A 26,048-nucleotide genomic window follows, 5' to 3' on the forward strand; every position below is an offset into this window, starting at 1 on the left:
CTCTGTGACTTCTTATTGTGTGACTTTGTCTCTTCTCTACTTAAGAGGTGAGTCTGTGTTCTCTCTCTTTGAATGTGGATAGGCTTATGACTCTGGAGAAGGATACTATATGACCTCCAAGGTTAGGACATTTAGACAATGTAGCCCCTGCCTTATTTTCTTAGTTCATTTGCTCTTGGTAACTAACTGCAAGGTTGTATTGAAGTCTCAAGTAGCTCACATGGAAGACCACATGGAGAAACCATGTGTAGGTTCTAGTCAGTAGGCAGCATCAATTGTCAGATGTACAAATAACAGTGGACAATGGCATAAGATGATTTCAGCTTCCATCTGTCAAGTCACTGACCCACACCTAGACTTCAAGTTTTTTCAGCTGAGGCCGTGGACACCACACAGCAGACACAAGCTATTCACGGTCTGTCTTTTCCAAAATTTTGACTCAGAGAGTCCATAATCTAAATCCATAATTTGCTACAAACTCAAGGTAAAGGTAAAAGTAAGCCTTATTTACAAGGAAATATTTGAATGGAGACTTGCAAGAGATAGGATATTCATACAAATATCTGGTAAATGGACATTCTAGTCAGGGGGAATCACCAATGTAAAGGCCTAAGATAGGATCATACCACATCTGGTGTATGACATGAGAAAGGAGTAGAGAAGGAGGAAATAGAACCAGAGTGACAAATCAGGCCATGAAGCTTTCTGGTTCGGTAAAATAATGCTACTTGCTTTTATTCTGAATGAAATGGGAAGTCACTAAAGAAAAATGAGTAGTAGAGGTCTGTTACTACTTAGACTAGGAGGACTCTTGACTATACTTAGAATAGATTTAAAAGGAAAAGATTGAAGTAGGAAGACCAGCTAGGAGGGTACTGATTTGTATGTGTAGTTGATGTGGCGCTGTGGGTTAATGCTCCAGACTGCAAAGCCATTTGAACTACAAGATTGGTGGTTCAAGCTCACCAGCTGCTCCTCAGAAACCCTATGCAGGGTTGCTATGGGTTGGAACCAACTTGACGGCACACAGCAACAACAGCCCTAGTAATCTGATTCTCCATATCCTGTTCTGTTTTTCCCATAAGTCTTAATCTTCAAGTGTCTCATACATTTTACTTCTGTAATTTGCTAGTAATTATTAAATTATTACCCACAAGAACATAGACTCTACAAGAGAAGGGACTTAGTCTTTAATGTTATTGACATAATTCAGTGCCTACAACTATTCCTAAATTAAAAAAAATTTTTTTTATTACTGTGTGCATGATTGCACAGAAGTTTCTGCTATATCATCTTGACTTTAATTGAAGAGTATCGGTCCTTATCCTATCATCTTGGTCTTGGCCATATGGCTTGGTTTGGCAAATGGAATGTTAATGGAGACAATTCATGTAAAGGCTAGACATGTGTTACATAGCTGTTTTTTCTCTCTTGTATCAGCATTTTGGAAAGTTCTCAGTAGTTTCTAGTTTAGGAGAACTGGATCTACACTGAAACATGAGCCAAACACAGCTGAGTCCTGTGCAGATCAGTAGAACCCCAGCCGAACTGCCAACATTTGATAAGAACTTGTTGCATGCTGCTCTTTTTGCATTTACTGATTGTTAAAAGAATTGTGGCAATTGCTAACTGCTATAATTAGTTCCTATTATAGTTCCTCTCTGCAAAATGAAGCATTAAAATAAACAAACAAACCCAGGGCTGTGGTAATAATAAAAATGTGTCTATTTTTGGTAATGAAGCACTAACCAAAAACAACCATCATAAATATATATATTTGTAACAAATATGTTAAATTTCAAACAAGTATTTGCATAGTGTCTTAGGCAGATATTCTAGAGAAACAAACCCAGTGAAACTTATATAGCATATTTATAACAAGAATTTTATATGAAGGAAGTGGTTCACATTTGTAAAGTCCCAGGTCTGCAGTGCGGCACTGTAGGATAAAGCACTGGACCACAAGGTTGGCTTAAACCACAGAGTTGGCAGTTCAAACTCACCAGTTGTTCCTCAGAAACCCTACACAGGATTGCTATGAATTGGAACTGACACGAGGGTACTATCAACAATCAACACCAACAGATCCCCAGCGGAAAAGAATGAGCTTTTCCTGCATGTCCATTATATTGAAAGTAGGCCACCCCCCCAAGGAAACATCCTTTCAATAGATTGACTGTTCATAGCAAATCATCATAGAGTTATCTAGCAACTGCCAAACCACTGAGAACCCTGGCCCAGTCAGTTTGACACAAAACCTTAACTATCAATGCCCACTCCTTTTCAACATGGCACCTATAAACCATATGCACATTCTCCAAATTAAGAAAACTGTACGGTCATATTTGCTTTTAGCATGATATAATTGAAACACGTACAACCAAAAACACATTGGCCACATTCACATCTTATATTTCATTAATGAATAAATGAACAATGCAAAAGTATTTAATGAACACATAGAACACAAAACAAAATGAAAATATATATTCATATAAATGTCTAAAGGGCACATTCTGCAAGTCAGCCTCTTGCCTGTAGGCACACAGCCTTACTCAGTCTATGGGTCTAGAGCCTGCAGTTGCTCTGCCTCTCCATGCCATCACCTCTACTGCTGTCTCTGCTGTCATCACTTTTTTAGGTAGGTATCTCATGCTCCACTTATTCTCTCTCCTTCTTGATGGTCCTGGGATCATCTTTTGATGCTTCTGAGATGGCTCCTTTTGAAACCTAGCTGACTGGCAAAACTAATCCTGACTTTAGAATTTATAGTTTTGACAATCACAATGAATTCTGCTAACACTTGGTGATAGTGATAGTTCTGACTCATAGCAACCCTTTATAGGGTTTCTGAGGCTGTAAATCTTTATGGGAGTAAAAAGTCTCCTCTTTCTCCTGATAGTTTCAAGCTGCTGACCATGAGATTAGCAGCCCAACTCATAACCACTATGCAACCAGAGCTCTCACAGTTAAATCACAAAATCCTTTCATAATCATCCTCCACCTGCCTTCACCAGACCCATCTGGAAAAATATCCAGTAGAGACATCTCCTTTGTCCCTCTCATTCTGAGATTAAGCATACCTACAAGAGCTTGTAAGCCAACCACTTCATGCCTTGATAGTCCCACATTTTGATATCCAGTCTGAAATTTCCCATCCCTATCAATCAGTACTCTGAGCATATAAGCATGTCTCTGGATCTGAAATTTTTTTCCATTCCATTAGAATTTTAAGGAACTGTATCCATACACAAAAGTCCCGTTCATCAACCTGATGAAATTTTGTTTCATCAAAGTTCAATTGTTTCTTCACTCTTGGATTAACACTATTCATATGTCTATGGCTTTGTCCTCTAGCAGGGTGGATCCAGTAAATTCTGGCCCCTTATCAGTCATCTTGTTTAGATAGCATGACATCTCCTAGCAAACTCCAAAGCTGTTTTTCTCCCCTCTACTAAAGCATTTTATTTCGTACAGTCCTTTCAGCCATTACAGGTAACAAAATCCAAACTAACCATCTAAACTTCAAAATGTTCACTTCCCATACCCTTTGATTATTTCTCTTACAAAATCTCATGCTTCCATTGGTTTCCCTTGCCTATTATTATGAAATAGACCCATAAGTGGGATAGAAAGGAATATTGGGAAACATGATTACAAAAAGCTTGTAAGTCAAAAAAGCTTGTAAGTCAAAAAGCCTATAACTGATTGGAATACCTAAAAGGTGTTCTACATCTTGCCCAGTGAAATAGGTTTCTTGCATAGCTTTTCCCAGTGTATGGGACCTTAGGTGGAATCCTGAGCCCCATCCAGAACATTCTGAGGTGGGACATTCTCAGTAGAAAGGACAAGCAGATCAGCCTGGAACAGCTAGAGCAACATCTATAAGTATACGTCAAGTTAATCTTTCTTTTTAAGAAATAATTTCTTAAAAGAAAGATCAAAAGGAAAAACCCAAAACAAAAATGGCAGTCTGATTGGCTGCCAAGAGCAAGCAAGTTATTCTCCAGGAAGCCATCAAGGCAAGCAATCAAGTCATTTCAGAAAAAATCCCCCTCCAAGACTGAAACTCAAAGGGAACACATGAGCAGGTATGTAAGACTGCTGGAAACCATGTTGGTCTACTGGTGAGTGGAAGAGGGGGTAAGGCAGCAATGAAGATATGGGCTGAGTTTGACCATGTTCTATAGACTCCCATAGACCTGGAGATGAGAAAGAGAAGAGGAAGGGCTGGATGGTCCAAAGTTTGGTGAGACCTGGGGACTCCTGAGACCATGGACAAGGACATAGCCATGGAGGGCTAGAGCTGAGAGTGAAGCATTCAGCTGATATGAAATGAAGGAAGTTGCACAAGAATGCCCAAACTTGTAGATAGTAGCCATTTGACCTAGCTTTGATGGCTTGATGATCACAACTTGACTAGAGGAAGATTTTTTTTTTTTTTTTGATAAAGGAAACAAGTGTAAATTGCTACAATTTGATTAACTTGACGTATACTTATAGATGTAGTAGCTCAAAATACCAAGTGACAGGGAAGGAGTCTTAGCATCAAGTATCAATCCCATACCCTATGTATGTAGGGTGGATAGGGATGGGCAACTTAGACACTGACTATCTAAAATGGGGGCTATAAAGACACAAAGTGACTGGCTTACACGTTTTCAAGAGGGAATTTAGTTACAGAGTGTGTGGGGGAAGGTAGACTCCCCACTGAATAGTTTTCATCTTGTCTAGATGGGTCTGGTAAAAGGAGATGAGGATAAGATTCTTAGATTCTTATGATTCAGTAGTGAGTAATTGTTATCATGACTAATTGCAACTTTCACAACTGTAAAGGTAGAAATTTTGTAACAAAAAGGGGGGGATCAGTTAATCTTACAGTCCAAAAACTAAGGACCCTAGGACCATGGAAGGAGAAGGGCACAAGCAGAATGTGGGACCCTATCCAGAGAAGCAGTGACACCAGCGATGGAGGCAGAGATAAGGATATGGAGAGATAGAGCAGATATATGTTGTTGTTGTCAGGTGCCATCGAGTCGAAACCGACTCATAGCGACCCCATGCACAGCAGAACGAAACAATGTCCAATCCCGGGCCAACCTCACTACCGCTGCCACACTTGAGTCCATCAATGATGCCACCTGGCCAATCCATCTCGTTAGAGGTCTTCCTCTTTTTCTATATATATTTAAAGTGTTGAAGAGCAAAGATGTCAGCTTGAAGACTAAGGTGAGCCAGACCCAAGCCATGATACTTTCAATTAATCTCATATGCATGCGAAAGCTAGACAGTGAATAAGGAAGACCACAGAAGAATTGATGCTTTTGAGTTATGGTGTTGGAGGAGAATATTGAAAGGGCCATAGTTGCCAAAAGAACCAACAGATCTGTGTTGGAAAAAGTGCAGCCAGAGTTCTCCTTGGAGGCCAGCATGGCCAAACTTCATCTCCCATACTTCGGACAATTTGTCAGGAGGGACCAGTCACTGGAGAAGGATATCATGTTTGGTAAGGTGGAGGGTCAGAAAAAAAGAGGAAGACCCCCAGAGAGATGGATTGAGAAAGTGGCAGCATCAGTGGGCTCAAGCATGGCAACAATTGTGAGGTTGGCCCAGGATCAGGCAGTGTTTCATTTTGCTGTGCACAAGGTTGCTATGGGTCGGTACCAACTCGATGGCACCTAATAACAACACCATATATATGGAGATGTTTATAATAAGGAAGTGACTCACAATTGTAGAATTCCAGATCCCCAGTGGAAAAATGCAAGCCTTTACTATATGTCCATTATATTGGGATCAGGCCACACCTCCAAGGAAACATCTTTTCAACTGATTGGCTAATTATAGAGTTAACTATGTCTGCTCATAACTAATCATCATAGAGTTAACTGTCAACTGCCAATCTACTGGGAATTCTGGCCCAGCCAATTTTTCACAAAGCCTTTACTATCACATCTAGTAATTGCAGAAATTGGAGTCCTGGTGTGGCAGTGAAGGATAGCACTGTATTGCTTATTGAAAGATTGGTGGTTCAAACTCACCAAACACTCCTTGGAAATCCTATACTGGGTCACTATGAGTCAAAACTGACTCAACAGCATATAACAACAGCAACCAAAACAACCCTTAAATATAGGCAGTATGATTGACAGAAAAGGGCTGTAAGAAAAAGGTCAGGCTTCTGAGTTATGTAGACAAGAACAAATTGAACAAAGATCTCACTAATCACTTCCAAAGTTCTGTTTTGTCCAATTAAAGACAAGTGAGTTGCATTGTGTGGCATTGTATATATTTCTGTGTGCCTCCATTACTTGCTGTGTTCATGAGTTAGTGTACGTTCAGTTGCTTTCAAGGGAAGATACAAAAGATTGACTTACTGGGAAAACTTGTTGAACCAAAACAGGTTTCGTATTTTTACTGGCAACATTCCCTTTTGTCAGTGTCATAGGAGCTCAGTCATGTTGCAGAAATATGTGTTTAACAGAACAATCTACACTTGTATTGTTGTTGTTCTTTGTTACCATAGTGTTGGGTCTGACTCAGAGCGACCTTATGTATAACTAAATGAAACTTGCCTGATCCAGTATCACCTTCATGACCGTAGGTATGTTTGAATCCATTGTTGCAGCCATGATGTCAATCCTATTTTTGATGGTTACCCTCATTTTCGTTGGCCAACTATCAAACTTGTCCTTTTATAGTGATGAGTCATTCTGATGATGAGTCCTAAGTAAGTCAGATTCTTACCATCCCCATTTAAAAGAACATGCTTCTAAGACTAGTTTTTTCATTCTAGTAGTCCATTGTATATTCTGTATTCTTTGTCAGTATCATAGTCTGAAAACATAAATTCTTCTTCTGTCTTCCTTTCCCATTTTCTATGAAAAGACCATGGCTTGGATCAGAGGTACCTTACTTGTTGATGTGACCTCTTTGCTTTGTAAATTTTTTTAAAAATATCTTTTTTCAACAAATTTGCCAATTCAATATATCATTTGAATTTTTGACGGCTACTTCTACGGATGTTGATTGTTGACCCAACTAGAATAAAATCATTGTCAACTTTACAACTTTAAATTCTTGAAAGAAATTGGGTAAATATTAGGATAGCTCTTGTTCATTCCATTAATAGATTTTTGTGTTCTTCCTTTTAGAAAATCAAAATGAGGTAAGCAAATTATAACTGTTGTTCATTGTTCCTAAGTCACATTAAGATTCATAGTACCCTTTTATAGAAAGAAACAGGGAATAAAAGCAAGCTTTAGAATATTTGCTTATTTTGTATGAACTATACGATGCAGGGTCTCTGGTAGCATAGTGGTTACAAATTGGGCTGCGAACCGCAAGGTCAGCAGTTTGAAACTACCAGCTGCTCCGCGGGAGAAAGATGAGGCTTTCTGCTCCTGTAAAGATTTACAGCCTCAGAAACCCTGTACAGGGTCGCTATAGATCGGAACCGACTCGACGGCACTTAACAACAACATACGATGCAGGGTGTGCTGGTGTGGCGCTGTAGGACTGCTAACCACAAGATCGGTGGTTCAAGCCCATAAGCTACTCTTTTGAGCTCTATTCAGGGTCACTATGAGTTACTGGCAACTTGACAGCACTTACCAACATATGATGCAAAAATTTCTCTCACTTGATGTTGATTGAAATATTAGAGAAATGCTAGCATTGAGTGCTTTTCCAATTAGGTATTTGCCTTAGTACTCATTAGCATCCCAGTTCATCATTTATAACCACAAGAGATCAGAAAAATGACCCTTCTTTTATGCAAGTGCTTGGTGACGCATAAAGAACTAGGCTATAGGTTTTGAACAAACCTGTGTGTTGCCTAAATTTTGTTGTTAAGTGCTGTCGAGTCAGCTCTGACTCATAGGAACTCTATATAGGTTTTCCAAGAAGCGACTGGTGAGTTTGAACCACCAACCTTGTGGTTTAAATCAGCCTAGTGGTCTAATGCTTTATCCTATTGCATCACACCAGGACTCCAATGCAGAGGATTGTATTGCTGATAAAAGAAAAATTTCAACAGCAGATGACTGAAAGCACATGCAACAACATCAGAAAGTTGTTCGCCATTTCTTTGGACTGAGATTAAAGAGGATAGTTGAAAATCTTGGGCTGATTCTATCTCTTCATTCCTGAACTTCAACTCAGCCTTACTGTTTACTTCATCGAAATCAAACTAAGCCTCTTAAAGAGAAGGAATTCATCCAGAAATTAGACAAGGTCCAAAAATGACTTATTTATATCATGGATTAAAATTTTAGGTACATTTATCTCATTTTCTCAAACAGCTAGTAAAATAATTGAGGGCATGGACATTTCTTGAGTGTGCATATCTTCCATGTCACTTACTATGGTCAATATACAGGGATATCTTGATTGAAGATGATAGCATAAAAGGCATGTTAGGTCAGAGATGCAGTCAACAAACTTCTATGCTTAAGCAAGATTTGTAGAGCCAAGACTTAATTTTTATTTATTTATTTATTTTTGAAACCTTATACAGAGTAGCTATGAGTTGGAAATGACTCAATGGTACTTAACAATAAAACACATGAAAAGCAAAATTTCAATCTAATATTTAAATATGCTTTTTAAAGAAAGTTTTATTGGGAATTGAGCGAAGGGTTTACAAAGACTATCACCTCTACATTCAACAACTCATACTCTTTGTTTCATCTCAATTTTGGCAATACCCTTCATGCAACAACCTTCCACCCTCCTTCACATTCCATATCAACTTTGTCCTTAGGTAAATGTTGCCTTTTTGATCTTGAATGAGTGATCATTCAGTGATGAGCATACCTCACTAGTGTTGATGTCTGCCCTATTTATTTATGTATTGTTTGGCTGAAAATTGGGCCATGAGGGTAAGTTCCATTTTAGACCTGAAGGTGGTCAAAGAGCATAGTTTCAGGTTCCTCCTGTCTCTCTTTTTTTTTTAAGGTTTTTTTGCAAGGTTTACATAAGAGAACATCAGCTTAAAATTCATCCTATCGTATTTCATTTCATTGCAATGACTACAATCCCCCCATGCATCATCAAATAGCCAAAGGATGCACCCCATAGGCCCACCCCCCAGCCTTCAGCACACAGCTCATCTTCCTCCCAGAGTTCAGTGTCCCCAGCCACTCCATCTGTCCACATCATCTTCTCGGTCTCCATCCCTGGCATCACTGCCTCTCTGGGTAGTTTCCTGCACTCTGCTCTTCTCACTTGATGGTCCCAGGGACCTCCGCTCCTGGACTGCAAAATCAATCACTCCCCTCCTTTTGTCAAAAAAACATCTACCTCTATATTTCCAACCCTCACAGTCAGTCCTGATAGCAATCATTCACTATTGAACCACAAGAGTCTTATCCCCATTTCCTTTTGCCAGCCTAGTCCCAATGGATTGGAAATCATTCAGTCGAGATTATCTTCCCCTGCCCCATCTGGAACTAGGTTCCCTCTTGAGAGCTTGTAAGCCAGTCACTTCTTGCCTTTATAAGCCTCCCCCCCCCCCACTTTGATAGCCAATGTCTAAGTTGCCCATCCCTCTCAACCCTGTGTACCAAGGGGGTGGGAGTGATTCTAGCTATAAAGATGTGTTCTCTTTTTGGAGCCACTACATCCATAAATACAGGGAAAGTTCATTAAATTGTAGCAGATTATTCTTTTTTTCCCCTTCTTCTTTCTTCTAGTTGAGTTCTGATCATCCAGCCATCAAATCAAGGTCAAGTGGGTACTATCTGCAAGTATGGGTGTTCTTGTACATTTTCCCTCACTTCATATCAGCTGGACGCCTCACTCTCCGATCTAGTCCTCTGTGGCCATGTCACTGCTTCTGGTTCCAGAAGTCCCTGGGTCTTGCCGTACTGCTGGCCATCCAGGTCTCCATCTGGGTTCACAGGGGTCTATTGAACGTGGTCGGACTTAGCTCAAAACTTAACTGCTGTTTTTAAACCCTCTTCCCCTTATCGGTGACCAACATGGTCACCAGACAGATCACATGCCTGCTCATGTATTCCCTTTGAGTCTTAGTCTTTGAAGGGAGTTTGATCTGAGGGGTCCCAACCACTTGCCTAGATGGGTCCTGGGAGAACAGCTTACTTGTTCTTTTAGTAATCAATCAGACTGCCACTATTGTTTCAAATTTTCCCTGCTGGTCTTTCTTTCATGAAGTATCTTCTGTTCTTCTAGCTGGCTAGGTTGGTCTACTCATCCTTTCCAGTAGAAATTTCTTACCTCAGGCAATTATGGATGGGGATCTGGATTCCACCTATGGTCTTATGCAATATAAAGGCTCCAGAGGAAGACTCTTTCACTGGGCAACTTCCAGCCCCTTGTAAGGTATCCCAATCAATCAGTTGTAGGCTGAAGATGGACTTACAAGCTTTCTGTAGTGATGTTTCTGGCTATTCCTTTCTCCCCCCCACCCCCCAAGTGTCCATATTACAATGATAGACAAGCGAAACTAAGATTCAAAAGCCAGCCAAGCATCTTAACATTATTCCCCTCTTTTACCCCTTCAAACCATACCTCAATCCCTGTATCCCGGAACCCTGTTGTTCCACAGTAGTGCATACATCATCGTTTACCTCTGTCCCACTTAGCCCATTCGAACCTGCATAACTGTTCTCCTCTCAGCCTTGTTCTTCAATATCCCTACCCCTTCGTGTGTATTGTACCTCCTCCCAGCCTCCCCCAGCACCCAAGCTATCCTGTGTCTATTCCTTACCCTGTGCTCTATCTTCACCTCCTTCCATCCCCTCCTCTAATCCCACACATCCTGGTGATAAGCAAATACATATATAAAAAATTCCCCCTTTTACGGTGGGTTCTTTTTCTTAGTCTTTTATAACAATGGTCCTGTGCAGTACGTCTCCTTTTGTGACTTGAGAGTTTCATCCATGTTATGTGGTGGCTTGCAGCTTTGTTTGTTGTTCTTCAAGGTAGAATAATATTCCATTGTGTGTATGTACACAGTTTGTTTATCCATTCTTCAGTTGATGGGCACTTAGCTGTCTCCATATTTTTGCTATTGTAAATAGTGCTGCTATGAACATTGGTGTGCACATATTTACTCATGTTATGGCTTGTATTTCTTATGAGTAAATACCAAGTAGAGGAATTGCTGGATCATAAGGTATTTCTATTTCCAACCTTCTGAGGAAGTGCCATATTGCTCTCCAGAGTGGCTGGATCATTTTGCAAGCCCACCAACAATGTAGGAGAGTCCCAGTCTCTCCACATCCTTGCCTGTATTTATTGTCCTCCGCTTTTTTAATCTTTGCTGTTACTGTTGGTGTTAGATGATATCTCATTGTTGTTTTGATTTGCATCTCTCTAATGGCTAGTGATCATGAACATTTCTTCATATGTTTGTTGGCTGCCCAGATCCCTTCCTTGGTGAAGTGTCTGTTCCTGTTATTGTCCTGTGCACATTTTTCAATTGGGTTATTTGTCCTTTTCTTGTAGAGGTGTTGTAGTTTCCTATATAGCTTAGCAATGAATCCCATATCTGATGTGTCGTTGCAAAATATTTTTTTCCCATTCTGTGGGTGTCCTTTTTACTCTTTTGGTGAAGTCTTTTGATGCACATAAGTTTTTAATTTTTACTATGTCCTAATCATCTATTTTGTCTACTTTTGTTTGTGTAGTTTGAAAATGTGTGGTAGTCTGTGTATGCACTGTATTAGAGCCCTCACATTTGTCCCTATTTTTTCATTCATGACGTTTGTAATTTTGGGATTCACATTTAGGTCTTTAATCCATGCTTAGTTTGTTTTTATATAGGGCATAAGGTAAAGGTCTGGTTTCAATTTTTTGCATATCGCTTTCCGGTTCTGCCAACACCATCTGTTAAAGAGACTATCTCCTCCCCATACCCTACACCTAGGCACTTAGCTGAAAATCAGTTGGCTTCATGTGGGTGGGTTAATTTCTGGATTCTCGATTTTGTTCCATTCGTGTACCAGTACCAGGCTGGTTTAACCACTGTAGCCATGTAGTCGATTTTAAAATTGTGGAGTGAGAGGCTTCCAACCTTGTTCTTCTTAAGCAGTGCTTTGCTTCTCCTGGGTCTCTTTCCTTTCCATATAAAGCTTGTAATTTTCTTTTCCATCTCTTTGAAGATTGTCCCTGGAATATGGATTGAGATTGCATGATATGTGTAAATTGCTTTGGGTAGTATTGACATTTTCACGATGTTGTGTCTTCCTATCCAGGAACATGGTATGTTCCTCCACTTTTGTAAGTCTCTTTTGGTTTCTTGTAGTAGTGTTTTTTAATTTTCTTTCTACGGGTCCTTTGTTTCTCTGGTTACATTTATTCCCAGATATTTCATCCTTTGGATGGCCATTGTAAATAGTATTGCTCTCCTAATGTCCTTTTCAGCACTGTTATTGTTACTATAGAGGAATCCAACAGATTTTTTTTTATGTTGATATTATACCCTGCCACTTTGCTAAATCTTATAATGATGTCTAGTAGCTTTTTGTGCTGAGTCTTTGGGGTTTTCTATGTATAGGATCATATCATCTGCAAATAGAGAGAGTTGTATTTCTTTTTTGCCAATTTGGATGCCTTTAATTTCCCTATCTTGCAGTATAGCTGTGGCTAAGACTTGCAATACAATATTGAATAAGAGTGGTGATAAAAGACATCCTCGTCTGGCTCCTGTTCGCAGAGGGAAGGCTTTCAGCGTCTTTCCATTCACAGTGATGTAGGCTGTTGGTTTTGTATATGCTCTTGATTATGTTGAGGAACTTCCCTTCAATTCCTACTTTGTTGAGTGTTTTTATCAGGAATAGATGTTGGATTTTGTGAAATGCTTTTTCTGCATCAATCAATATGATCATGTGGTTCTTTTCCTTTTTCTTGTTTATGTGGTGGATTACATTGATTGCTTTTCTAATGTTGAACCATCCTTGCATCCCTTTAATGAAATCCACTTGGTCATGATGGGTTTTTTTTTTTTTTTTTTTTGATGTGGTGCTAGATTCAGCTGGTTAGGATTTTGTTGAGAATTTTTTCATCTATGTTCATGAGGGATATTGGTCTATAGTTTTCTTTCTTAGTGATGTCCTTCCCTGGCTTTGGTATGAGTTTTATGCTGACTTCATTAAAAGTATTAGGAAGGTTTCTGTCCTCTTCTATATTCTGGAATAATTTGAGTAGAATTGGTGAGAGCTCTTCCCTGAATGCTGGAGGAACTCATCAGTGAAGCCATCTGGGCCTGGACTTCTTTTAGTTGGGAGTTTTTTTGATGACCTGATCATTTTCTTCTTTTGTTATGGGTCTGTTTAAGTTTTCTACTTCACTCTGTGTAAGTTTCGGTAGGTTGTGTTTTTCTAAAAATGTATCCAGCTCTTCCTAGTTTTCAAATTTGTTGGAGTACAATTCTTCATAGTATTCTGTTATTATCCTTTTGATTTCATTTGGTTCCGTTGTGACATCACCCATGTGGTTTCTAATGTGAGTTATTTGCGTCTTCTCCCTTTTTCTTTTGCTAGGTTTGCCAATGGTTTGTCAATTTTATTAATCCTTCCCAAGAACCAGCTTCTTGTCCTGTTGATTCTTTCTGTAGTTTTTCTGTTTTCCGTCTCATATTTTTCTGCTCTTATCTTTATTATTTCTTTCTTTTGGTGACTGTAGCTTCCCTCTTTTGGTCTGTTTCTGATTGTTGGATATGCTGTTAATGTGTTCATTTTGGTTCTTTCTTCTTTTTGGATGCACACATTTATTGCAATAAATTGTCCTCTCAGCACTGCTTTTGCCATGTCCCAAAGATTTTAGTATGTTGTGTTTTCATTCTCTTTTGTCTCTAGGAACTTTGTAAATTCACGCTTAATTTCTTCTTTTACCCAGTAGCTTTTCAGCAGAGTGTTATTCAGATCCTATGTATTCGACTTTATTTCCTTGGTATTTTTATTGTTGATTTCTAGTTTTATAGCATTGTGGTCTGAAAAGATGCTTTGTTGTATTTTTATGTTTGTAAATTTATGGAGGCTTGCTTTGTGACCTAACACATGGTCAATTCTGAAAAATGTTCCATGTGCACTGGAGAAGAATGTATATTGTGCTGTTGTTGGGTTAAATGCTCTATATACATCTATGAAGTCAAATTGGTTGATTGGGCTGTTTAGTTCCTCTGTAACTTTGTCGAGTTTCTTTCTGGTTCTTCTCTGTCCCTTTTCAAAAGTGGCATATTAAAATCTCCCACTATAATTGTAGATTTATCTATTTCTTTCTTCAATTCTAGTAAGGTTTTCTTCATATACCTTGGTGCTTTTTCTTTGGGAGCCTAGATATTTATTATGGTTATGTTGTCTTGCTCAATTGACCCTTTGATCATGATATAGTGTCCTTCTTTATCGCTTATGCTGGTTTTTGTCTTAAAGTTTACTCTATCAAAGATTAGTATTGTCAATCCTGCTTGTTTATTATTGCAGCTAGCTTGGTATATTCTTTTTCCATCCTTTAACTTTTAGTCTGTTTTTGTCTTTGTGTGTAAGGTATGTCTCTTGCAGGCAGCATATTGAAGGGTCTTGTTTTCTTATCCATTCTGCCACTCTCTGTTTCTTCACTGGTGCATTCAATCCATTGACATTCAATGTAATTATTGATAGGTATGAATTCCTTAAGGAGCTCTGGTAGTGTAGTGGTTATGAATTGGTCTGTGAACCGCTAGGTCAGCAGTTCAATACTACTATCTGTTATGCAGTTGAAAGATGAGTCTCTCTGCTCCTGTAAAAATTTACAGCCTTGGAAACCCTGTACAGGGTCGCTATAAGTCAGAACCAACTCCACAACACATAACAACAACAAATGAATTAATTCCTGCCATTATGTTAATTTTTTGGTAGTGCTGGTCGTTCATTTGTTCTACATGCCTTCTTGTGCTAAGTTTGAGTTTTTTGTGCTATTTCTTGTCGGTTTTTTTCTTAGTTTTCATGTTTGCTTGCTCTTCTTGGAAGTTAATTTTCATGTTAAGTTGTGAAGTATTAACTTTTGAGGGGTTTACCTTATAGTCTATTAACTTTTCTCTCCATTTAAGACAATCTATTGTATCCTGTAATCTACCTTACCTCCTCATCACTTGGATCTCTGCTCCTATATTTTCCCCTTTTTTGACATTGAAATTATTTTGATATTTGGTTGACCTCCCAGTTCCTTTGAATTCATTGTTATCGTTTTGTTTTGTTCTGTACTCTGCTATCTGTCATCTGAGTTTCAGGTGGTGTTGCTATGCCTGTCAATCTCTGGTTTTTGTCTGTTGTTTTTGGTTTGCAGTCCAAAGAACTACCTTTAGGATGTTTTGAAGTGCTGGATTGGCTTTGATAAAATCTCTTAACTTCTGTTTATCCTGGAATGTTTTGATTGCATCATCGTATTTGATTGACAGTTTTGCTGGATAGAAGATTCTTGGTTGGCAGTTTTTTTCTTAAGGGTTTTATATATGTCTCCCATTGCTTTCTTGCCTGCATGGTTTCTGCTGAGAACTCAGAGCTTAATCTGATTTGCTTGCTTTTGTAAGTAACACTTCTCTTTTCCCTGGCCACTTTTAGGATTCTCTCCTTGTCTTTGATTCAGGAGAGCTTAATTATTATATGTCTTGGTGATTTTCTTTTGGAGTCTATTCTTCCTGGGGTACATTTGGCTTCTTGAATTTTTATCTTCTCACCTTTCAAGATGTTAGGGAAATTTTGTTACAGAAGCTCTTCAGCTGTCTCCTCTGTGGACTTCTCTGATTCTTACGGTTCTGGAATGCCAATAATTCTTAAGTTCTTCTTCTTCATGTTATCCAGCATGAATCTTAGACTTTCTTCAGATCTTTTTTTATCCTTTTTCTGCTTGCTGGTCTATCTTATCAGTATTGAGAGATCTGTCTTCCAGCTCGCTACTTCTGGCTTCCATCTCTTGAATTCTGCTCCTTTTCCCTTTCAGTGTATTGTCCATTTATGATATTTTATTATTAATCATCTGGAACTCTTTTTATTTTTTTTGGAAGGTTTTGAATTGTTTCCAATGCTGTTATCAATCTTGTTTGATTGCTCTTGTAGTAGCTTCCTGACTTCTCCTTTGTTTTCCTCAACCCCCTTTTGGAGCATTTGAATTTGTTTCCATATTATTCTTCTAAATTCCTTCTCAGGCAAACCCAAAACCTGCTCTTCCTCTTCTGGAGAGCCTTTGTCTTTTCCCAGCTCATTTGTCTGTTACTCTTCTGTTTTTGACATATTTTGGGATCTTTTGTGTGTTTTTTAGTTATCTCCAGTAGTTATATGGGTTTTTAATGCTTAATTGGATGCTTGTTGCTGTGTTATTAAGCTTTCTGGGTGTCTCCTGGTGGATATGATCATGAGATAGGCTTCCCTTTTCATGTGTAATGTTTAGCAGCTGTTATTGGCTCTTGTCTCAATGGTGGAATATTATGGGGGTATGGTTGTAGCTTGGCTACATGGCCACAACTTCTTTGTTTCCTGGGTAATGTAGGGAGAAAAAGTTCCCCCCTCAGGAAATACATGTGGTCAAAAGGACCAAAAACAGAAGCAATATAAAAGCAGAGACAAAAACCACCACTTTGAAACAAAAATAAAACTGTGGCAGACTGGCCAATTGCCTTGTGACACAGGACATGTGTGTGCACTGTAGAAGCCTCCATCAGTCAAGACTTCACTTTTAGTTCCATGACCCAGCAGTTAACTAACATCCACAGTCTCCCCATTCCAGGTCTGCTATTGTGCATCTGCCTCCTGAGACTCTTAACACTCAGTTGCTTAGAGGAAGAACACATTTTGCAGGAAATATTATAAATTATTATCTGATTATGAAATTAGCATATTATATAGAACTGTTTGAGAAAACTATTTTCTTAAGTGTGAAAAAAATATTAAATTTGTAAAGTTGAAAGTTAGCATTTGGCTCTGCGGGTTAATGCACTGTACTACGAGGTTGGTTTGAACTGCAAAGTTGGTGGTTCAAGCTCACCAATCACTCCTTGGAAACCCTGTACAGGGTTGCTGAGTCAGAAGTGACTCAATGGCACTTAATAACATAGAACTACTTTACAAAACTTCTGAAGTCTGAATAAAAGATTAACCACATATTTTCAGTCAAATAAACTATTTCCTCAGAGAAATATTGCTATCATTTTCTATTCTCATGGAAGTAGCATCAACTTCTAAAGTCACTGATGTAGCATTTAGCATTTAAAATTTAGTGGTTCTACAAAAGCCACATGGCCAAGAGTTACAGGGTTATTCCAAAATGCCCATGGCATTCTTGAAAAGCAAAACATTTAGAAGGTTGTCTTCTCACCATATATGTATGTGTCCAAAATTAATTTGAAGCAGAATTTCCTACTCAATATCTTAAATATGTTCACGTATTGTTACTTATGTGATATAACTGAGGAAGAGAAACTAATTGAAAATGTCTTGAGGATGTGTAACCTTTTCCTTTAATTTGTTGTATACACAGTGGTCAACAATCTACAGCCACAGTACAAATCTGGCCCATCACTTGCTTTTGTAAAGTTTTATGAGAATGCAGTCATGCCTGTGTATGGTCTGTCTGCTTTCATATGAAAATAGAGTTGAGTAGTTGGCTACTCAACTAGATGGTCCACAATGCTAAAAATTTGTACTATTTTGCTCTTTGCAGAAAATTTCCAACCACCAGTGTATACTATTAAGTGCTTTAGTAGGAAATCTATCCTCCACCACAAAATATATCAGTATTTCCTTTTAAAAAGCACATAAATTAGGCCCCCCAAAACAACAACAACAAAAATCCACTTAAGCCTTCAGATTCAGTATGTTTCCCAGATTTCCTTCCAGGAATGAATTTCTATTCAAGAAAATTAGACACCCAATTTCAAAAAGTGTTCTTTTATTATTTCTAGTAACATATATTGTATAAATACTCTATTTTATATGTCCTTTTACAAAAGAGGTATAACTTAAAAAGATTTATCATTATAAAGAAAGTATAAAAATAAATATGTTTATATAGGCATTTATTACAAACTACAGTCCTTCTTGGAAGGAAGACACAAATCAATACTTATAAAGTACATATAATTTATAGTAACATATTTTACTATATACATATGGAAAGACATAATATCTATCATAATTGAAGAGCTGGACAGACATTCACCAGGATATGACTGTTGGAACAGCTGCTGGGGATGGACCTGCTACCCCTCAGTAGCCTCCACATCGTGAGACAAGTAATCTCAATGTCCCCAAACACAAGGGATCTGTTCCACCCACCCCTTCTTGGTCTGGCTTGACATTCTTTTTGTGTGATCTGATTGACTTTCTTGAGACACATGATTTCTTCATATGCACATTGCTAAAGTAAGCCTACTTAAGGAGGAAAGAAAGGGAGGAGGTACCGAATGCTCTGTGGCTCCTCTAATTTTTACAGGAGTCCTGGTGTGGCGCTGTGGGTTAATGCACCAGACTGCAAAGCCGTTTGAACTGCAAGGTCGGTGGTTCAAGCTCACCAGCTGCTCCTCCAAAACCCTATACAGGGTCACTATGAGTTGGAACCAACTCGACGGCACTTAACAACAACAACAATACACCATTGCTTCCTTTTTGCCTCTATATACTTAATGCATTTTTAAAAACTACATGTAATTATTTCTTCAACAAAATTAATTACACAAATAAAGGTAAAGATGATACAAAGAAGGTAAAAATGAAGCCATTGGAGCCATTTCAGTTTGCTAAGCATATCTCTCAGGCCGGACAATCTGAACTCTTAACTCTTGATAAGAAATATGATGTAAATAGTCTGAAAGCCCAGCTGCTGGTCACATATCCAATTTGTACTTTCTCCCCTCATGGTAAGTGAGGTAAAGTAAGCTATGATTTAAACCCCCAAACTCATCTTTCTCCTGCTTTTCTTTTCTCAACCCCCAGGATACAAAAGATTTCATTAGTACCAGGAAACAGAGGCTGTAACCTTTCTTAAACTTACTTTGACAATGTTCTCTTTTTTTTGAACTTGTGATGAATGCAACAAAAGCAATAATAATAATGCCCTGGGGCGTTATCATCTTCTAATAATTCACATTACACTAGCCTATCATATTTGTAAGTGGCAGGAAATTCATGACCTAACTTCTTTCCAATCTACTTCCAACCTCCCATTTCATTGACACTCCTTGACGACCTGCAAGGTACATTAGGTTCCTTCAGCCTTCTTGATTTCAGTGCATCTATCAGCCCTTCCCCACTTCGCTTTTCCCTCATCACTGCTATTGCTTAACTGCATTCTGCCATTGTACAAAAGTCTATGTAATGTTTAGGTTTCTTTAAAGGATCACAGCTCTCATGGGCCAACACTCCCCCATCATTGGACAAGCACTTCAAGGTTCTCTTTTTATAACCCTTCCCACAAGTCTTAGAACATGGTGACCATTCCCCCAGCTGCCAATGGGGACAGGGCACATCTGCACAGGGCCTGGTGCTGGCTGGCTTCACTTCCTTGGCACACTCTGAAGCGGGCTGCCCATTAATGTCTCTGCATTCCACCAGTCTTCGCTGCCACCCTGATCCACATGACTTGGAACACTCTCCCCACTCTTCAATGACCCATTCTGAGAAGGTAGGGATAGCATTAAAAGATTCCTTCTTCTTCTTCACGAAATAAGTGTATTTGATTTTAGGTCGAAGGGCATTGCCCACGGTTAGGACCTGGATGGTTAAGGGTTCTTTGAGTGGACTAAAGCTGAGGATTCTCTCCAACACTGCAGAGGAGCCACTGTACCTCAAGACATTACCTTTGTATGTAATGTCTTGCTCTAAAGTGGACAAGGTGAAGTCACCATTAAGGATATATGTGCCATCAGCAGCTCTGATGGCAAGAAAACTTCCATTGTTTCTGGATCCCCTCTGATTCCGCTGTTTCACTTCAATGTTTGTAGCTCCAGTTGGAATTGTGACAATATCATGATACCCAGGTCTGCAAGCATGGAAATAGACATAATAAGCTCTCATTCATTAGCTAATTGTTTTGCTTAAAAATATGTTATTAATCATGTAATTTTTCTCAGACCTTTAAAAAAAACTACATCTAAATTAAAAGGTCATTTTAAAACTTACTTTGCGCTAGTGACTGATCCTGATATTTTCTTACATGTAGATCCATTTCCACCACAAATACCACATTTATCAAATTTCTTTTTGGAGTCTATGATACGATCACAACCAGCTTTTACACATTGTCCTTGCACACAGACAGAGGTGGAATCGGGGCTACATGGAGTACCATCCACAACCTAGAAAAAAACACCATGTATCTGCTGTTACACATTAGCAAAGGAAAGAAACGATGCAATGAAAACTAAGAAAGTTTTGCTCATGAACATTAGTTCTCTGCTTTCCTGACCATCCTAATTAACATCCTGTAATATACATTACAGGAATCCTGGTGTGGCACTGTAGGATAAGCACTGGACTGGTAACCACTAGGTTTGTGGTTCAAACCCACCATGCTGCTCCTTGAAAACCCTAAACTGACTCTATGCACTTAACAACGATATAAGTTGCATACTCTCCTCTCTGAATTACAATACTTATCATTACTAGTTGCCACTGGGTTACTTCCAACTCATGACAACACTGTGTGATACAGCAGAACTGAATTCAATTAGGGCTTTCAACACCTCATTTAGATTGCCAGAACTTTCTTTTGAGGTGCCTCTAGGTTAATAGTAAAAGGCTCTAAACTTTGGCACTACTCAAGGACACCATAGTATTTAGACATCTGACAAAAAAAAAATACCATTGCTTTATTATTTGTCCATTGCCTTAATCTCCTCTTTAGCTAAGGTCAGGCAGAGTTGTTTTTGTTTTCTCTCTCTTGGATCCTCAGGGCCTATATCGGGCAATACTGTTGTTAAGTGCCCTGAGTGGGTTCCAACACCTAGCGACGCTGCATAGGGTTTCCAAGGAGCAGCTGGTGAGATTGAACTGCAGACCTTGCATTTCAAACTGACCTCATAGTGTAGTTCACTAACCCACACTAGTAGGCGCTCTATACATCAATTGTTCGATCTGTAACTTGGGAATATTTTCACAAGGCTAATCAATGGCAAATAAGAGTCTTGGTGTGGCACTATGGGATAGGATAGATAGGTACTAGACTGCTAACCACAAGGTCAGTATTTCAAACCCACCAGCTGACTCCTCTGAAACTCTATACAGGGTTGCTATGAATCAGAATCTACTTGCCAGGACTTAACAACAATAATGACACATTAGGGGAGTGTGGTGACTCTGTATGATAAGTACTAGACTGTGAATCACAAGGTCAGTGGATTGAGCCTACCAGCCACTCAGGTTGAAAGATTAGCCTTTATGCTCTCACAAAGATTTCCCACCCCTGGAAATCCTATACAAGGTCATTATGAGTCGGAATCAACTCCACAGCACTTAACAATAATAATAGCAACCAAATTAAATTACATTTTCTCAGAGCCAGATTTAGTTCTTCACCCTAATAAAACAACTAACAGTGTGATGCTTCTATTTGATAGTGTCCTCAAAATGATAAGTATCAAATCAATGCACACACTTCTAGTTTAATAAGTGCATCTGCCCATGCTATTATTGTTAGTCACTCCATAACAAGTACATTGGACGAAGTCTAAACTGTTTTGCAGATGTACTGGCTACAGTGTTAATATGTAAATGATCTGATCATGAGTTGTATGTGAAATTTAGCTAACCTCAAGCACTGAGTTTCACTTAAGAGAAGCACTTAATTTTTCAGAAGACTTAATTTAAAGGTTGGTGGTTCAAACCCACCAGCTGCTCCTCAAAATCCTATACAGGGTTGCAGTGAGTCAGAATCGATTTGATAGCCCTTAACACCAACAATCTTTATGAGGCAGATTGCCAGGTCTTTCTTCCATAGGAGCCTCTGGGTGTGTTTGAGATGCTAATCTTTCGGTTAACAGCCAAGAGCTTAATCATTGTACCACCATGGTTACTCTTCTTTGTATGTAAGAGTAATACTAAATAGCTGAAAAAATCGTTAGAAATTAATTAATTCAAGGTTCTTTCATTAACTTCAAACAACATCAAATTCAAAGGAATCATTTGCTAATTTGAAATTGAACACAAGTTCTTATATAAACTAAAGAAAGCATGTCAAAGGTTGAATGAAAAGGTAGTAAGTCAAGGTCTTGGTTTGTAGCCAGATAATAATTATAAATGTAATAACTACCTTGGGCTGTAAAACAAAGAAGTAGCCAATGCCTTTGGCTTGACAGATGAGCTTGCACCTGTCCTTTGGAGAAACGCCAGCATACTTGGGCGTCCACTCCACTGCAGGCCCACTCCCAAAGGAAGTTTTGGAAAAGTCATTGTGTGCCTCACATTGCTCCTCCCTGAAGGTCTTTCCTGGAAAGAGAATCATAGAATGATATTATCAGTTTCCATGCTTTAACTGCCTGTTTGTAGGTACATCATTTTCACCCACTTCTCAAAATTAGAGCCAATTTCTACTCACCATTATTATCTGGACAGTCTTCAATGTTACAGGACCGGTAGCGTACTCTCTTGCCTTCACAGTACTTTCCTCCATTCTTTGGGACTGGATTTTCACATTCTCTCATTGTATACTGAACTCCTCCACCACAAGTCCTCGAACAGTCTCCCCATGGCCCCCAGGGTCCCCAGCTTCCATGAACAGGAGTCTAAATGGGAACAAAAACAGCCAGCATTAGAATTCTGTAAAGAGCACTTTCAGAAAAGAAAAATTGATAGAATCAATCACAAAAATAATCTATCTTGCAGACACAGATTGGGGTGTTTAACTTGATAACAAATTATTTTAACATCATTTTGAAGCACAGTTCTACTTTGAAACACAAAGGGTCACCATAAGTTGGAATTGACTTAGTGACAAGTTTTCTTTCCTTCTTTTTTTTTCTTGGAAGGGCTGTTCTTTTCAATTCCAACACTGAAAGGAGTATGAATATGTCAGTAGAAAAACTCACACCAAAATGCTTCTTGTCTGTCTTGTTCACACATTTGCCACCGACACACCACTTTCCTTCTCCACAGCTGGTCCCATCTGCCCAAGGAAAGTGTTTGGTTTGGCACACTAGCAGCCCACCAGAGGTGCCTGTACACCATAAAGTTGTGCATGTGCTGGCTGCGTCAGGGCAATGCTTGGATTCCTCCCCAAATGTAAACTGGCACTGTCGGTTGGCATCATACAAGGTCCCTGGGAGATCGGAGGGTAGCTGTATGGGACTCTGGGGTTTGTCCATCAAACATTCCCCTGAGAAGAAAATGACAGGGAGTCATGAATAAGCAACAAATAAAAGCATGCAGGGGATAAATCACAGTTCCAGAGAATACTTATCAAGAGACATAATATCAAGCAAAAGGATTTGAAACCTCCAGCGCTTCTGAGCATAACATTGGAAAAATGGAAAAATCTAAAATATTTTTTATCCTGAATGGGCTAATAATGACATGAAATTACTGTTCTTAAATTAATCTACTTTGGATTAATTTGAAATAATCTACTTTGGGATTTATTCAGCCAGAAGCACAATATCTTATTGAGAATTAAGATCTAAAAATTGACAGTCTTAGTTAAAATTTTGAAGGAGGTAAACTAAAAAGAACAAAAATTAAAAAAAAAAGAAAAGAAAAGAAGAAGAGAGCTTATTTAACCAGAACCTTAAAGTTGGAAGCTGGGATATCATCTAGAAAGAGCATCTTGAATGTCTTACCATGACCATTATCCAGAAATGATGTAATCATGTAGGCACTGCAGGGAGACCAAGGCTGGCTGCGGTCCAGGTTGGAGAGCATTGACGCCATCATGTGAGAATCCCGGTTCTCACCATTAATGTTGCCACACTGCTTTGCATCATCATGTGGCATGTTAAACACGTGGCCTAAGAAGCAATCCAAATTTCACTTAAAATATAGGTCATGCCCAACAATTTTTTTTGTCTTAAAGTGTTATAAGTAAAGACAGACATTTATTTTTGGAGACAACACCTGCTTTTCACAGGTATAAAGAAAGATGTCAGTTCCAGATGTCCACAAAAGAGGGGGGGTAAATCCCCAAAGCACTGCCATGATACATAGTAACCCTATAATAGAACCACAGGGTTTCCAAGGCTATAGGATAAGCACTGGACCAAAACTCATGAGCCGCTCCTCAGAAACCCTACACAGGGTTGCTGAGTCAGAAACAGCTTGACAACACTTAACAACAATAATCTTTATGGAAGCAGACTGCCACATCTTTCTCTCATAGAGCGGTAGTAGGTTTCAACTGCTGACATTCTGGTTAGTAGTTGAGCATTTAACTCACTCTGCCACCAGAGCTCCTCCAAATGTGCATACCAAGCCAAAAACAAAACAGTTCCTACCTTTTTTTTTTTAACCAAACAGCTCCTACATTTTTTTTTTTTTTTTTACTTTTTATTATGTATTGTTGTTTAAGTGCCCTCGAATTGGTGTCAACTCATAGCAACCCTGGTGGTTAGCAGTCCAATGCTATTATTATACAGCATCACACCAGGTAATTTTGAAATTGCGGGAAAAAATTTTTTCTACAGTTTCAAAGAAATAAAATTATTATTGTATGAGCTCCTTCTTAAATTCATGTATTTGTTTATCAGTGTGAATTTATGAATTGAATTTAGCTCTTAGAATAAAATAAACTCACCTAATTCATGGGCTGTGGTGAAGGCAGCTTGTAAACCGTCATCTTCTATGACTGAGCAGCTTCTGCTAGGATCACACATAGTTCCAACATCAGCCATTCCCAAAGTGTCACATGTTTGGGCACCACATAGGTCCTAGGAAGAACAAAGGTGCATTCTTATTAATAGGGCTAGAGTATGAGTCTTAGGCCCTTACTTTTTGGCAGGGAGTGTCTTCACATATGTTTTGGAGCATCTCCATTCACTGTTGTTGAATGGTCCTTTATGAGGACTATATAGAACTTACGCAGATATAAGTACAAAAGTATTGGTGACAACTCTCTCTCTCTCTCTCTCTCTATATATATATATACATGTATATATATTTGTTACAAAGCAGACTTCTGGGATGAATATGTCATAAGTGCTACCATCTTCCTGCTCACCTGTCTGGTAAAAAGAATTGCAGTGTCATAGTGCTCAGCATCTCGGTCACTAGGTGGGTTGTGCTGCTTTTGCCAATTGCAGAAGTTTCTCAGTGTGAGAGCAGCATTAGAGGTCACTTCTGGACCTTTTTGTTCCTCATAGATGACCAGGATCTTCACAACCACCAGGCTAATTGAATTCCGAATACTGGGGTGTTTGTACAACCTGGATGCCACCGAGAACAAGGTGAGAAGGTAGTGCTTCAGGCCATTGCCGTGGAACTCTGCCATTGATTGGTCAGCCACAAGCATGGTTTCCACATAGCGGTGGCTGGACACAAAACGTTTCTTTCTTATGCTTCCAGATCCTGTAAGGCAACAAGAAAGATCATTTGCTCATGAGCTGTCTATCCAATAATTGTTACTTTGGGATACAAAGAAAATCTAACCAATCAATGCCAATAAACATGACAAAAATATACCTGGAACAAAAGTAATAGAAAAAAAAATTGCAACTCTTTTTCTTTGGAAATGTCATTTTTAAAAGCCCTCTTTAAATAAAAAGGCCTGGTGCTCCTTTAATGTGGTCAGACTATAATTTTTAGGATCTGGGTTTTGGCCCTTTGTTCTTTCAATCTGCACAAGGCAGTATGCACATCATCCTCACCAACCTTAGTAAAAACCTGGAGCAAAGGCAGTAGGCAGAGCGCCCTGAGTCACTATTTCACAGGCCAGGAGTCAAATCCTGAATGAGATCATCGGTCTCCACGTGGAAAGCCCTGGGCAGGGCTGGGGCTGGTGCCAAGGGGCAGGGCTTGAAAGAATCTGTTCTGAGTTCTCGTCCCAGGGGTCCCTTGGGTGTGTGCTCATGCCAACTCCGGGCACAAGGACCACCCACTTAGTTCATCTGCCTATTGCTTCACTTCCACAGT

The 26,048-nt window shown here is 39.1% G+C and overlaps 1 protein-coding gene across 1 annotated transcript in view; it reads right to left on the minus strand.

Moving 5' to 3' along the window:
• Positions 1-18,987: 18,987 nt before the first annotated feature.
• Positions 18,988-26,048, minus strand: part of ADAMTS1 (ADAM metallopeptidase with thrombospondin type 1 motif, 1) — a 9,013-nt gene continuing 1,952 nt past the window's right edge. The window contains exons 2-9 of the mRNA XM_006872477.1: positions 25,138-25,484; positions 24,715-24,847; positions 23,765-23,932; positions 23,018-23,304; positions 22,528-22,714; positions 22,243-22,418; positions 20,115-20,290; positions 18,988-19,974 (exon numbers count right to left, since the gene is read on the minus strand). Of these exons, the coding sequence (XP_006872539.1) occupies positions 19,275-19,974; positions 20,115-20,290; positions 22,243-22,418; positions 22,528-22,714; positions 23,018-23,304; positions 23,765-23,932; positions 24,715-24,847; positions 25,138-25,484 (2,174 nt within the window). The 3' untranslated portion in view covers positions 18,988-19,274. The remainder of the gene's footprint in view (positions 19,975-20,114; positions 20,291-22,242; positions 22,419-22,527; positions 22,715-23,017; positions 23,305-23,764; positions 23,933-24,714; positions 24,848-25,137; positions 25,485-26,048) is intronic.

The sequence above is a fragment of the Chrysochloris asiatica genome, unplaced genomic scaffold, assembly GCF_000296735.1.
Source record: "Chrysochloris asiatica unplaced genomic scaffold, ChrAsi1.0 scaffold00199, whole genome shotgun sequence".
Classification (NCBI taxonomy): Eukaryota; Metazoa; Chordata; class Mammalia; order Afrosoricida; family Chrysochloridae; genus Chrysochloris; species Chrysochloris asiatica.